General features: G+C 46.2%; 3 protein-coding genes across 7 annotated transcripts in view; 1 reads left to right on the top strand and 2 right to left on the bottom strand.

The window, feature by feature from the left end:
* Positions 1 to 2,133, bottom strand: part of SMG5 (SMG5 nonsense mediated mRNA decay factor) — a 32,414-nt gene extending 30,281 nt beyond the window's left edge. For all 3 annotated transcript variants that reach the window (XM_044676839.1, XM_044676841.1, XM_044676840.1), the window contains exon 1: positions 1,955 to 2,133. In XM_044676839.1, coding sequence (XP_044532774.1) covers positions 1,955 to 2,028 — 74 coding nt within the window. In that variant the 5' untranslated portion in view covers positions 2,029 to 2,133. The remainder of the gene's footprint in view (positions 1 to 1,954) is intronic.
* Positions 2,134 to 4,315: 2,182 nt separating this feature from the next.
* Positions 4,316 to 9,470, top strand: TMEM79 (transmembrane protein 79). Its single transcript, XM_044676797.1, has 3 exons — positions 4,316 to 5,030; positions 5,690 to 5,903; positions 8,263 to 9,470. The coding sequence occupies exons 1-3, from the start codon at positions 4,316 to 4,318 to the stop codon at positions 8,471 to 8,473; spliced, it is 1,140 nt and encodes a 379-aa protein (XP_044532732.1). The 3' UTR covers positions 8,474 to 9,470.
* Positions 9,471 to 9,562: 92 nt separating this feature from the next.
* Positions 9,563 to 13,635, bottom strand: LOC123247780 (glycosylated lysosomal membrane protein). 3 transcript variants are annotated; one of them, XM_044676793.1, is made up of 6 exons: positions 13,498 to 13,635; positions 12,608 to 12,865; positions 12,220 to 12,414; positions 11,812 to 12,030; positions 10,313 to 10,569; positions 9,563 to 10,162 (listed from the first exon to the last, which is right to left on the bottom strand). In XM_044676793.1, exons 1-6 carry the CDS (start codon positions 13,615 to 13,617, stop codon positions 9,994 to 9,996), a joined length of 1,218 nt encoding a protein of 405 aa, XP_044532728.1. In that variant the 5' UTR covers positions 13,618 to 13,635; the 3' UTR covers positions 9,563 to 9,993. The 3 variants fall into 3 exon arrangements, with proteins under 3 accessions (XP_044532728.1, XP_044532729.1, XP_044532730.1); XM_044676794.1 differs by having other exon boundaries at positions 10,313 to 10,422; XM_044676795.1 differs by lacking the exon at positions 12,608 to 12,865.
* Between the last annotated feature and the right edge of the window lie 643 nt (positions 13,636 to 14,278).

Here is a 14,278-nt window from a genome sequence, read left to right as displayed (position 1 = left end):
CAGTGAAGGCTGAGAAAGTAGGAGAGGTGTCTGGGAATGCTGGGTGTAATATAAGAGGTTTTGCTACCCAGAGTAGCATATGGCAAAGCTTTGGTTTCAGCTAAAGGTAGCTGTTTCTGTTAGTAATTGAATAAAGCAATAATGTTACACACACACACACACACACACACACACACACTCTCTCTCTCTCTCTCTCTCAAACAAAATAAAATAAAATAAAATAAAATAAAATAAAATAAAATAAAATCTCAGGCTTCTGTCAAGATTCGGCTCAGACCATTATGGGAAGCCTTTCCTGGTTTTCCCCAGCTGCTAGCACCTTCCCCTCTAAGGTTACCTTGTCTCTCTTTTGCATGTATTTTTTATTTATCTATTTCTGGTGTTCCCCCAACAGACAGTAAGCTCCCTGAAGGCAGAGACTGTTTTTTCTTTGTATCCCATATCCCTTGCCCTGCTTACTAATCCTCTCACAGCTAGTTTGGGGTAACTTCTTACTTTAAAGAAATTATGAGTCAAGATATAGGTCTTATAGTTATAAAGAAATCCTTTCTCTATACAGAGAATTCAGAAAGACAACTTATCCCCATTCTCTCTTGCCAAATCCCTTTGCTATGCATAAATAATACTGAAAGGTAATTGGATGTCTTAGGGCTCATGCTTGAAGACATGCACAAGGATAGAACTCCAACATCCATAGACATGCATATGCCAACACATTAGTTTAAGCACTGTGAGATGGTGGTTTTAAGAAGGGACTAGATTCTGAGATGATTCAGAAGAAGGCCAGAACAACTACCAGGTGCAGGAGATTAGAGACATGTCGCCCAGTGCCTGCCCACGCTTTGTGTGATAGACAGCACTGACACCAGGCAGCTTGGAAGAGACACACGTGCCACCCCCAATCAGCTCTTCATGTACCCAGGGACCGCTGAGGGGCAGCTCAAGGTGGGAGCCTTCAGGCTACTGGATTTGATCACTGTACTATTTTTGGAGCAGCTTGTATCTCCCTATGCCCTCTGGCTGGCACAGCTGAAATAGGCATAATGCCCACTTGCTGAAGACACAATAAGCCTTGACTCTTTCCTTGCTGAGAAGCAACTTCGAGATATACCTTCTCCCATCCTGAACCCCAAAGTCACAACCACATGCAAAGAGCAACCCCACTCTGGGGATGAAAACATCAAATGCAGCATCATTGCATATCTCCTGACTCCAGAGGGGACCCAGTTCTGGGGTTAAAAGTCCCACCAATCTTCCCCTCTCTCACTCCCACTCCTCACTGAGTGCAAAGGACTAAAGTCATGACCCAAGAGCTGTGGCTTTATAAATCAGAGACTAAGCACAAAGTTAAGTGCAATCAGTCACAAGGTTGAGTGAAAAAACAAAAGATCCAGGAGCCCCCTTCAACACACCCATCAATTACTTCTTAAACCTCCCTAAAGCCCATGTCCAATATAGAACAGCCTTCCCGTTTCCAAACTCTCTCTATACACCCTACTTCCACAATTGGGTGTCGGTCTTGCCCCCCTTGCCCTCATTCACACTTCCCTTTTCCTTTCTGGGTTTTCTCTTGCAGGTTGAATCCTTCCCCCCAAAAGGAATCCCAAGGATCTCATTGTCATCAATACTGCCCAAACCCTATTTTTATCTTCTTACTCCATTTCCTTCAGAGGACTCAGTCCTCACCCCCAAGCCACCTTAGATTTCCTCCACGTGTCCAACCCACCCCCATCCCAACTCCAACTCTTAGACCCTAACCCAGAGATCTAAAGTCCCGCCCCTCCCATCTCCCTCCAAAATTCTACCTTCCGCTCCCCTTCTCCATTAGTACCTACTTGTCCCCGCCCCTTCTTCGTGGCCGGCCCCGCCCCGCCTGCCTTTTACCTCCCTCCCATCCCCCCAACCCCCAACTCCCTCCCAGTGGGTCCTCCTCTCCCGCCCAGGTCCCTCTCACCGGTAAAGCCGCTTAGTATGCAGGACCTTGGCCTCGGGCTCACTGCTCTCCGCTGCGGGGGGGCCCTGGCTCATGGTGCCCGGGGCCCGGGGGCGGCTCCCGGTTATAAGCCCCCGCCACCCGCCGCCACCGTCGCCGTCTCCGGCCGCAGCCGCAGCCGCCACCGCCGCCGGCCCTGCTCGGCCGCCATCGCTGTGAGGCGGCTGCCCGCGACGGCTCCTCCTCCGGCCACCAAATCTCGCGAGAACAGCACCACCACGCTAGCGACTTCACTGTCGCCAGATCTCGCGAGATCCTGTCTCTTCCGGTGGACTGGGAGTTGCCAATACTAACTCTGGGCAACATGGCCACTTTTCTAGCTTCTCACGCAATGTCAAAAACTTTATTGACAAAACCAACGGGAAGGACAGAAGACAATGCAGAGGGCGGAAGCCGAGAGAGTAGAGCCGGTCAGGTCTCTAGCAGAAGGGCTGCCAGTGTCCGTATTCTCCTGTGGTCACTTAGTCCTTTCTTTTGCTTTTAAGATCAGTTTCAAGTAGATGACTCTCCTCTTCTTCCAATGATTTAATTACATTGATTTCCCCCTCCTTATCTCCTGTTACATGACCTCCAACCAAAGGTTATCTTATGCACAATTCCTCTGATTCCTGACTGGTCTTCTTGCTCAGCCCAACCTAGCCCAGCTCAGTTTAACTTTGTCCAGTTTAGCCCAGCTAAACAGGGTTCTCTCCAGTTCTTTTAAAAGCTTCTGGAAAAGGGAAGCGATCTTTTATTCCACGCCCCCATTTCTGTGTCTTCTACAAAAACCCCATGTGAGAGGTCTTGGTTGTTGTCCAACCTTTATTCATCCTTGTGATTTAGTCCGGGTCCTAGGATGGAAAGTGTTGCAATGGAAAACAAACCTTTTCTTCTCACAGGCCAGAACCCACAAATTCCACATTAACATCACCCAGTCCCAACCAATTTGGGCACACAGTCACAAACCCTTCCCCCGCTAGCCCTTTCCTAGCCAGTCAAGTATAGACCACTCCTAAGCAGACTGAATGTGGCCACACCTACACCTTAGGGACAGTGACCCTTTCTCTTTTTTTCTGTCGGAGGATTTTGTAGGGTGGGGCCTTCCCCTTTAATCCCAGCCCCACCTGCTCTGGTCAGACAGGTTTGGAGCTGCAGGTAAAGGGAGGGAGACACGAAGATATACCTGCAGAGCCAGTGGGGAGCTGGAGCAGCTCTTTTCCCGGATGGGCCTTGGGATCTCCCTTCTATCTCTCCAGATGGAAAGTAAGGGACCTTCTGGGTTCAGGGTATGAGGGGTCGGTTGAGGTATGGAAAACTTGAGTTAATGGTGAGGAATTGGAAAAAAAAAAAAAAAGGAAGGGGGAGAGGAGAGGAGGAGGGAAAATAGAGACAGGAAAAGGAAGGAAAGAAATGTCCAGTGATTAGATTTCCAAAGAGAACAAAGATTGGACCCTTAAATTTTACCTATGAGATGGGAAGTTGGTCAAGTGACAGAATAGGCTGTTGCAGTTGTGGCTGAATTCCTGTCTACCCCCAAACCTTGGGCTTTTTTCTATGGGTACTGTTCACGTCTCAGGTGTCCAACATAATCCTGTATGGGGGAACTTTCTGGGAAGGAGAGAGGTTGGGAATCTCATTTTCAAAGGGAAAAGAGAGGGTATGGCTGTCCAAATGTCTGGAAAGATCCTTAGCAGTAGTAGGGGCACAAGGGTGGGAAGGGGGGCTTCCTAGCTCATGGGGTGGTAGGCAGAAGGAGGAGCTCAAGGTACCATATCCTCCATTTATTCTTAGATATGGATGGCCATGGCTGTGACCACAACAGTTTTGGGAATGGAGGAAAGAAGGGGAGAGGCCTGGATTAGCATAAATGTCTGGGTTCTGTCCCCCTGACTCATCCTTCCTTGCTGAGATGATGCCAAAATGTGACTCCATTTCAATTTTCCCTCCCCACGTTCTGCAATTTCCGTACTTTTCTTTCCAACTCACAATGCTTCCTAAGATCTAGAGGAGAAGAGGTTTTATATATACATATATAATTTTCAAGTCAGAAGGGGTCTAAATTAAATTTCCAGGGAAACAGGGATATCTCCCACAGACCATTTCCCTCAGGTGCTCTTCTTAATGACACAGGCAAAATATATGGAGAGTATGGGGACCTCTGCCCACCATAGAGGAGCAATGACCTAATTCTCTCTAGCCTTTCCCCTAATACTGGCCCTAATGCTCTCTCTCCTTATGGATGAAGAAGATTCTTAACAGATTTTCCTTCTGTTCTTCCCAGGGTGACAGAAATCCAGTATTATTCCCCAGAACCTAGGCATCTGGGCCCTTCATTGCCCCAGCATGACAGAACCCGAGACACTGGCTCTGCTGGAGGTAAAGGGGCAAGAAACCCTTGAGAAGAATTTACCCCAACCCCTCATCCCTAATGGACTTAGACCTGAGGAGGAAGAAGGGGAAGAGCTTGCCCCTTGTGAGAATGAGATGGGCAAGGTGGGCAGTGAAGCTACTACTTTGCCCTGGGTGAGAACATCATTAGGTACTGGCCCCGAACCCAGTGCCCCCTTCCCAGACTCCCCTGGTTGGCAGGGATGTGATAAAGAGCCCATTCTGACAGAGCTGCCCCATAAGCCTGAAGAGTCAGCTGAGGAAGATATTAACCTGATGCCTGAGCAAGCAGCCCGAGCATTTGTTCCAATTGACCCACAGTGCATTGAGAGGAGGCCTCAAGAAGAACTCATTGTCCACTGTGACAAAAAGGTTGAGGGTGAATGCCAAGCCTTTCTGTTGCCTCGAGCTGCTCGGTCAGATCCCCCTGAACGGAAATGGGCAGAGGCAGCAGTTGCACCCCCTGCTCACTGCAGGAGTTGTGGAGGCTGTGGCCGTGAGGGATTGAGGGCTGTGGCCTCTTTTGGGGCTGCTCTTATCTTCTTCCCCTGCCTGTTATATGGAGCTTATGCCTTCCTGCCTTTTGATGCGCCCCGGCTGCCCACCATGAGTTCTCGACTTGTCTACACACTCCGATGTGGGGTATTTGCCACTTTTCCCATAATTTTAGGTGAGTATTTGGGGGTAGGGAATAGGCATCTCAGGGGGCACTGTGGTAAGTCTGGCTTTCCAGGGAGGGTGAACGAGCTTGATCTGGTACAGAAAAGAAACTCTGTGTGTGTGTGTGTGTGTGTGTGTGTGTGTAAGTGTGCCTATGCACCTCTAAGCACATGTTGTGTGGGCATAGTGGGGCATCTAGAAATGTGGGCATAGTGGGGCATCTAAAAATGGGATGTGGGAATGTTTAGGAATGGGATCTAGGCTCATCAAAATTATGAGACAGAGATTTTGACTTTTCCAGTGCTACTTCTTTCAAGCATGTCTGACTTATAATTCAGATCTTAAACCCCCCCTTTTCTTATTCTGTTTTTGGACTCCTCCACATAACACTTTCTCACCTCCTATTTCCATGTTTATATTCACCCTGCACCCCAATCCCCACTCCAGCTTTCTATGCATTTACTCTTCCCAAGTCCCTGGACCAATTGTGCCCAAGTGGCACATTACCTCATCTCTTTATGCTCCTTTTCCCAGAAGCCCTATTCTTTTATCTTTCTGCTTTTCCTTGATCCTTTCCCATTATTTTTTCTTTTGAGACATTTCCCAGTCTCTCCCCCTCTTCTTTCTTCTCCATTGCCTTCATATTTTCCCCATTCTCTCTTAATCCAGGGCTTCTCGTCTACGGCCTGTCTCTCTTGTGTTTTTCTGCACTTCATCCCTTTGGGGAACAACAGAGAGAAGTTGAAATCCACAGGCGATACGTGACTCAGTCTGTCCAGCTTTTCATCCTCTATTTCTTCAACCTGGCTGTACTTGCCACTTACCTGCCCCAGGATACCCTCAAGCTGCTACCCCTGCTCACTGGCCTCTTCGCCATATCTCGGTGAGTTAGGGGTGAACTGGGCATTTGTACAACCCATAAAAAGGTTGGGGAAGGGGAAGACCTAGACAATTTTAAACATTAGAAAATTCTTCTTTACAGCAAGCCCTCTCTAGACAGACAGCAAACACATTTATTCCCTTTCTCAAGTGGCAGCTGTTCAGGTATAAAAGTGCAGACTAGGGCTCTCATGCCTTCTGGAAGTATTCTTTTCTGGGAGAAACATCTCCATTGAAATGGTTCAGAAGAATGATTATGTAGGATGATTTCTAGATCCCATACCATTTTAATCATCCTTCTTTTGATACATTCTAGTTTGTCAGTGTATGCCATTTAAAAAAAATGTTGCCTGAAATGAATTTGATACACCTAGTATGGTAGAAGAGGATCCCTTCTTCAGGATCCCGTCTATCTATTAATTCAGCCTTAAAACACACTTTTCTGGCTGCTATATCATATTGTTAGCTCACATTGAACTCACATTCTTCACATGAACTGTTGTTAAGCCAAGTCTCCTATAATCTCCATCTTCTACTTGTGTCATTTTTTAACCCAAATACAGAGCTTTACGTTTGTCTCCATTAAATTTTGAATTCAAGCCTGTTAAGCTCTTTTTGAAACTCCATTGAGCTATCTCCAATGTATTAACTATCTTCTTGTTCATTCAGCCTTGTGGACCATACTGTCCATGGGGCTTTCTTGGCAAAGATAGAGTGGTTTGCCATTTCCTTTTCTAGTGGATTAAGGCAAAGAGAGTTTAAGTGACTTGCCTAGGGTCACACACCTAAGTTAAGGCTGGATTTGAATTCAGATCTTCCTTACTCCAGGCCCCCAGTGCTCCAGAGACACTTATCTTCCTAGATATATTACTTGATTCCAGTGTATGCAGGGTATCCCAGAAATTCCATGAAGTATTCTAATATTATCCATTTCTTTTTCACTGTATATTAATCTGACATATACATTGTCTTTGCTATTAGTCTCTTACCAAGAATAATGTAGCATGCCACGGGGTGGCCAGGTGGCTCTGTGGATTGAAAGCCAAAACCCAGAGATGGGAGGTCCTGGGTTCAAATATGACCTCAGACACAACTCAATTAACCTTAACCTCCTACCACACTTACATTATGAGGAATTGGGGTGGCAATGGTTTTCATCCTGAAACCTTGATCCCTTCATTGCTTTTCTCTCTCTAGTGGAGTACCCCTTCAATCTTTCCTTGGCCCTCCTAGAAATGTGAAACAGAGCCAATGCCTTGGCTAAAGACTTACAAAAACAAAACAAAACAAAACAAAACCCTTACCTTCTGTCAGTATCTGTTTTAAAGACAAAAGTGGAAAGGGCTAGGCAATTGGAGTTAAGTGACTTGCCCAAGGTCACAGTTAGTGTTTGAGACTATATTTGAACCCAGGTTCTTCTGACACCAGGCCTGCTGCTCTATCTAATTTTTCATCAGTTTAACCCAAGACATAAATATTTAATCAAATCTGAGGATGAATTGAAACTGGAAAGCCTAGTTAACATGTTGGCTAAAGATTTTCAGGGAGTTCAAATATTCATTGAGTATAATTATTTGAAATTTAGATAAAATTTAATAGAAACAAAACCCTATCCTTGAATTTTTAAAAAAATAATAAACTACAAATATAGGACTGGGTGGCTGGACAACAATCATATGAAAAAGACCTGGCATTTTTAGAGACTGCAAAAAGCTGCCAAAAGATAATATGTTCTTGGGCTACATTAATAAAAACTTTGTGCCCAGAATGAAGAATGTGATCACCCAGCTGTATTCTGCCCTGGTTAGGTGGTACATGCAGTATTATGTTCAGTTTTGGATGCCGCCTCTTAGGAAAGACAATGTCAAGCTGAATAGAGTCTAGAGCAGGGTGATTAAGATGGTAAGAGAACTGAAAACTAGACCATATAAGGAATTGGGGACGCTTAACCTAGATAAGAGAAGAAAAAGAGACATGATAGCTGTCCTCAAATATTTGTAGAGCTATTGTGTGGAAGAAAGGTCAGGCCTACTTTCTTCCAAAGTCCAGCAAGAACTAGGCAGGGAGGCAGATTAGATTTTATTGGGGGGGGGTCCCCAAAATCATAGTGGAGGGGCAGAGCTAAGATGGAGGTGTAGTAGCATCAAAAGCTGGAACCACACCGAAAATCCTCCCAAGCCAACCAAGTCATAATGCAGTTTTGAGTTTTAGGAGCTTAATTCTTTTGAGGCAAACCAAAACATCCTGACATTTAGAATTATCCAAATAAACGAGCTCCTTCAGGAGTTATCGAATTACTTCTCATTGGAGATCTTCAAGCAGAGTCCCCTCCAAATATGAGATTCTCTGGTTTTCTCTCCCAGGCTGGTGTATTGGTTGACTTTTGCAGTGGGCCGATCCTTCCGGGGCTTTGGCTATGGGCTGACCTTTCTGCCACTGCTCTCTATGTTGGTGTGGAACCTTTACTACATGTTCCTGGTGGAGCCTGAGCGTATGTTCACTGCCACTGAAAGTCGACTTGACTACCCAGACCATGCTCGAGCTGCTGACTACAAGCCACATCTCTGGGGGTGATACCCAATCCTGCCTACTGTTGATGTTCTCCCATTAACCCCCAAGCCCTAAGGAACTGAGATGATCCAGAACTCTTCACTGAATGGACTCTGGATATACCATCTTTGTCCTTTGACTTCCTGGATCATGACCTTTGAACCAGCTGCTTTTGCAGCTTGCCGATCCTTGACTTTGATGTTGGGGTGGGTGGTAGGTGGAGGAAGCAAGAACTCACATAGCCAAGGTCTTATATTGCCTCTGGCTACTTCAACCTAATGTCTCTTGAGGCCTGTTACTGCCTTGATTTTTCTGTAGCTTTAGTGGGAAGAATTCTTGCCTTCTAGAGGAGAGAATAGAATTAGGGAAAGCAAAATCCCTGACTTTTTTTAGATCTTAATTGGCTCAAGAGAGAACTTGTGGAATAACTTAATAAATCATTTTGAAACAGAAGCAGGGGTTCTGTAAGTTAATGGAAATTTTTTTATCAGGACCTGAGAAGGGCAGGTCTTAACTTTGGGCTCCCTCCAAATATCCCCTTAGTGACCTTTTTATCTTAGCTAGAAGAAAACAAGTCATAACCTCTCATTTTGCTTCTCACTGGTAAGATGAGAGCATTAGATGTCATAACCTCTAGGTCTATTCCTGCCCATAACCACTGATTGTAAACTAAGTCTAAACAGTTCCAATTTCCTTGTTTTGGCTGGGTTGCCATTCTTCCCCTCCTAACTTAGGCTGCCATTGTATCCCATTTATCAATGAGTGGCAAAGTGAGATGTGACAATGAGGTATTTAGATGTTGGGAGAGTACAACAGGGAGGGATAAGTTTTAAGACTGGTTCATTTGTAAACAGTGATATTGGGGAGAGGGGTAGTAGGGATGGAGTAAATCACCATATTATTTTTCTATTTCTTCCTTTTTAAAGAAGTCTTTTTGCTCAGATCAAACTATCAGAAAACTGATGCACAGCACTCACGTCATACGTTTGGGGCATGGGGCTCCCAATGACGACAGGGAGATTTAATGTCCTCTGGTAGACTTTCTCTAATAGGCTTTTTCCCTAACCCACCTCTATCCTCCTCCCTCAACACACACTAAGAGACTCTATAGCATGGTGAAAAAATAAGTATATATTTCATCTTCACCTCTTTAGGAACCCCAAAATCAGGGTTTCTTAATGATTTGATTCTGGGATAAGGCTCACACTTGAAATCCAAATACTAGAAGAGAATGGGAGGAAAGTGAGTCCAAGAAGGTCAATATTAGGCTATAGGCTAGGTATCCCATCTCCCTTTCATCATTGACCAGTTTTCTTGCTCTCCCTTTGTCCAGGGAAGACCTGAAGAAACTGAGGTTTGAAGGCTGTGTTACAAACAAGGAAAGGAGTTAGGGACATTGGCATTAGGATGAAGACAAGGGGCCAGAAACAGAGGAATAGGAGGCAGGATGTCTTCATTTCCTTATTCCAAGATGTATCCTTGCTCTCACCCTCGTATGGTGTAGGGAGGAGGATCTGGAAAGGCATCTGGGGGATGTCAGGCCCTCAGTTGATTGGTTCATACTCTGAATAGCGTCTATGTCGATACAGCAGAAGGCTCAGGCCACCTCCTACTAGCAGAAGTCCAGGGGCCCCCAGAACCACCACCATGATTCCCAGGATCATAGGAGAGAAGGAATCCACTGGAGGGATTCCTATACCCAAGAGAGCTGACCTAGGAGATGGAGAAGAAGGAAGAAAGAGAAAGGAAGCTTTGGCTTTATTCCTTATTCATTCATCAACTCCCATAAACCCATACCCTCTCTTCACTAGCCACCTGCCCAACTGAGAATTCCCTTTCCCTTTCCCAGGTCCTACTTCTTACCAACTGAGGTATCGATGGTCTTCATAGGCGAAATTAGAAGAGTTTCCAAATGTCAGGTTGAAGGTGCAGAAATTAACAGAGGGGCCAAAGAAGGCTCTGACAATAGGTGACTGGGGAAGTAGGGTGGTCAAGGTGGGGCCAGGAGGTGATACTGAGCAGGATAGAGCTGTTTTCCAATTTAGTTGCTTCTGTGAGAAGGCTATTGGCCGCCACTGTAAGAAGCTGCCTGGTGAGGAATGCCACAGTAGCTGTTCCAACTAAAAGGAAAGAGTTAGGGTATAGGAGGAAAGAGTCCTGATCTGAAAAGGGACTCTTTATTATCTACCCTTCTAAAACCTCCCCACTCTATACCTCTGTGCATCTCCTTTCTATCTACTATCCCCTATTTGTAGTACAAAGGGTAGGGAATGCATGGTGACATTTATAGAACATTTTAAGGTTTTGAAAAGTGCTTTACACACATTTCACTTGAGAGAAAAAGGTTAGCTTCCGTGGGCTTAACTATTATCTCAATAGGGATGACATGTAATGCTACCTATCTGGCCCTTATTTCTTTCTGAGCCCTAAATCTCCAACTACTTGCTGGTTGTCTTTACTTGGATATACCACAGGCATTTTAAACTCACTATATCCAAAACTGAACTAATGTCCCTGAGTATTCTTTCAGTTTGCAACCTAAGAGTCATTACTAACTCTTTATTTTCCCTTTAAAAAATCCCTTATTTTCTGTCTTAGTAACAACTCTAAGACATAAGGGCAAAGACAGATAAACAGGATTAAGTGACTTGCCTGGTGGGTGGTGGGTAAGATTGTAGGGGTTGTAAGGGGGGGGGGGGGTGTCACACAGCTAGGAAGTATCTGTGGTCAAATTTGAGACCAGGACTCCCATTTCCAGGTCTGGTACTCTATCCATTGAACCACCTAGCTACTCTCATTATTGATTCTTTACTTTCACTCATTTCCAAGGAAATAGGAGAGAATTTTCATAGCTCTTATCGTGTGCCAAGCAGTTTACAATTATTTAATTTGATTCTCATAACAACCTCGGGAGGCAGATGCTATTATTTTGACTCCATTTTACAGATGAGGAAACTGAGCCAAACAGGTTAAGTGACTTGTCCAGGGCCACATAGCTAGGAAGTGTTCAATTCTGGATTTGAACTCAGGTCTCCTTGACTCCAGGCCTAGCACTCTATCCAAGCTATCTTGAACAAAGGTTCAAATTTTTTATCTGATGTTAACTGTGTGATTTGAAGCAAATCATTTGCATTTCTTAAAAACAAGAGTTTCCTTACTGATTCGTTAAATGGAGATTACGCTGCTTAGTGTCACAGTGATCTGGTGAGGTCTGTGAAAGTACTTTGTAAATTGGAATAGGCTAGACAGGTTACATGATTTATTATTCTATCATTCTAAAGTCTAGTCATTCCCTTGATCTTGCTTTGATAACCATCCCTAATAGGCTCCCATATCTATATTCCCTCTCAAGAAAGCCTGACCTGGAAAATTGAAGGACAATATTCATCATCAATGGATTCCTGCTCCTTCAGCTGGGGGCACTCAGAATCCAAAACTGGAGTTGCCACCTCCAGGCCGAATAGGGAGTGGTTTCCTCGAGGAGCAGCTCCATCCAGAACCAGTTCTAGCTGGGTGGTGTCTGCTGTATGCAGGAGTCCAGGGAGATGGGCTTGGCGACCAGAACCAGAGAAAGCACTAACCTAGGGTTGGAGGGAGGAGAGGAGGTTCAGTGAAAAAGAAGCCAAGAGGATGAGGCCAAAACAGAAGACACCCCCACTCCCCATATCAAACCACAGTGCCTCCATCTATCTACAAAAGACAGTGATGGCAAGAAATCTCTCCCCAACCCTGGATAAACTCCATTTTAGTTACTTGGTCCTGTCCCTCACCTTGAAAGCCAGGCTGCCATTGGTGAAGGTTCCCAAGGGATCCTTTGAAGGATGACCCTGGAAAGTGGCACTCAACGTAGTTAAGTCTAGTGTGATATCATCCCAGGAGAAGTCAGCCAGCAGATAGGGTGGGTAGGGCTTTCCTGGGGATTGTTCCTTTACTTCTGAACTGTTGGTACTGTCAAACTCAAACAGCTGACAGATAAGAAAAGAAATGGAAGGCTGAGTTTTCATTTGAGTCCTGCTCATTCTTAAACGACTATTTTCTACCCTTCTGGCCAACAGGTCTAACACTCCCAGATTCCAAATCTTTACTCTGACCTCTGAGCCACCCCACCATTTTCAGCTTATACCCTCAAGCTGAAGGTTTCTCCCTCAGTCTCCTCACCCTGGGGAAGATGAGGGCTGAGGAAAATTGAACACTATCAGCAGGGAGCACGACCAAACTCCTTTCAGGTTCTGGAGACAGCAGGTCCTTCCAGTCAACATTCAGAACACTGTTAGGGGTGCTTGTGGCCACAAAGAGAACGGCAGGGGGTCCCAGGTTGCTCCAGATGTAGTGAATGGTAGAATTGGCTCCCACAGCCCGGATGTGCAACAGGCTTTTTGAGGGGTCCGTGGGTCCTTCTAAAACCTCTAGGAACACCTGGACCAAAGAATCAGAGGTCAAGACTGCATTCAACTAAACTGATTTTGTGGGTAGGATCACAGGAGGGAAATGGGGTGGGGTCGGGGGACTGAGTAAAGAAACTGAAATGAAGGATTTTCAAAAGTTATGGTTGGGAAAAACACTGGGGGAAAAGAGCCAGAGGTTACTGAGAACAGTAGGGGAGGAGAGTCAGGGGTTTTGAAACCACCAGGAGAGGGAGCTGGACAAGGCTTTTTTTTTTTTTTTTTAAAGGAAGGGGGAAGGGAGAAAACAGAGGAGACCCTAAGGGAGAGGGACTGAGGTTACGGAGGAATGAAATTTGGGAACAAGATGAACTCTTGAAAGCGGCTGGAGAATCTAGGTCCCGCGGCCTCCCCAAGTCCTGGAGAACTAAAACTAGGAGGGTGGGACGGCCGGCCCTAGAAACCAGGCAGAGAAGTGGGCAAAGTACTCTAGCCACTCGGAGTTGAGTCACGGCCTCCGGGGCAGGCTAGGGCTGGAAGTCTTCACACTACCCCGACTAGGATCCCCCTCTTCCCCAGGACCTCGCTAGCCCCCTTTCCTTTTCATTCACTCGTTCCCCGACGCCCTATCTCGGGCGCCCCCGAATCTCTCCCGGCATCCCTCACCCGGCGGGTCTGGTCCCCAAGCAAGCTGGCTGGGGCTCGGAGCAGTAGCAGGCACTGGAAGAGAAGGAGAGGACTGCAGAGGGCAGAGACCCCCGGGGCCCTGGGGGGTTCCCAGTGCATGCCTTCGCTGCCGCAGCGGCTCAGCAGCCCGGATCTCGCGTCATGTGATTCGCGCCGGCTGCCGCCAAGCCCTTTAAAGGGCGGAAGCGCAGGCTGCCTCTTAAAGGGGCCGCTTGTCTTCTCTTGATTCCGTACCTCCCGCAGAGGGAAAGGGAAGCTGGGCGTGGAGGGTGAAGCCCCCCATCCCCCTTCTGAATTAGAACTCCTGAATGGTTAGAGAAGCAGAACTACTCCCATCCCCAGTCTGAAGCCTTGAAACCAAAGCTGGAAGAGTGAGTCTACTGACTCTAAGCAAAGGCAGACGGGAGAGTCGTCCTCTCGTTTTTTTTTGGTCTTGTCCGACTCTCTGTGGCCCCATTTAGAGTTTTCTTGGCAAAGATCTAGGAGTAGTTTGCCTTTTCTGTACAAATGAGGAAACTGAGGCAAACAAGTGACTTGCCTAGTCACACAGCCGTTTGAGTTATAAACTAGGAAGTAATTAACAGAAGGAAGGCACTAGAATGAAGAGGAACTGGGGAAAGCTTCCTGTAGTCGGTGGCGTTTTAGTTGGGACATGAAGGAAGCCAGGAGGTAGAGATGTTCCAGCCAAAGAAAGCACCTGGAGCCCAGATGGAATGCCTTGTTCTAGGGTCACTGGTCACTTGGCAAGAAGTAAGGTGTA

Source organism: Gracilinanus agilis, chromosome 4, assembly GCF_016433145.1.
Source record: "Gracilinanus agilis isolate LMUSP501 chromosome 4, AgileGrace, whole genome shotgun sequence".
In the NCBI taxonomy this organism is placed as follows: domain Eukaryota; kingdom Metazoa; phylum Chordata; class Mammalia; order Didelphimorphia; family Didelphidae; genus Gracilinanus; species Gracilinanus agilis.
The sequence above is the reverse complement of the archived record's forward strand: the minus strand, read 5'-3'. Positions and strand labels throughout refer to the sequence as shown.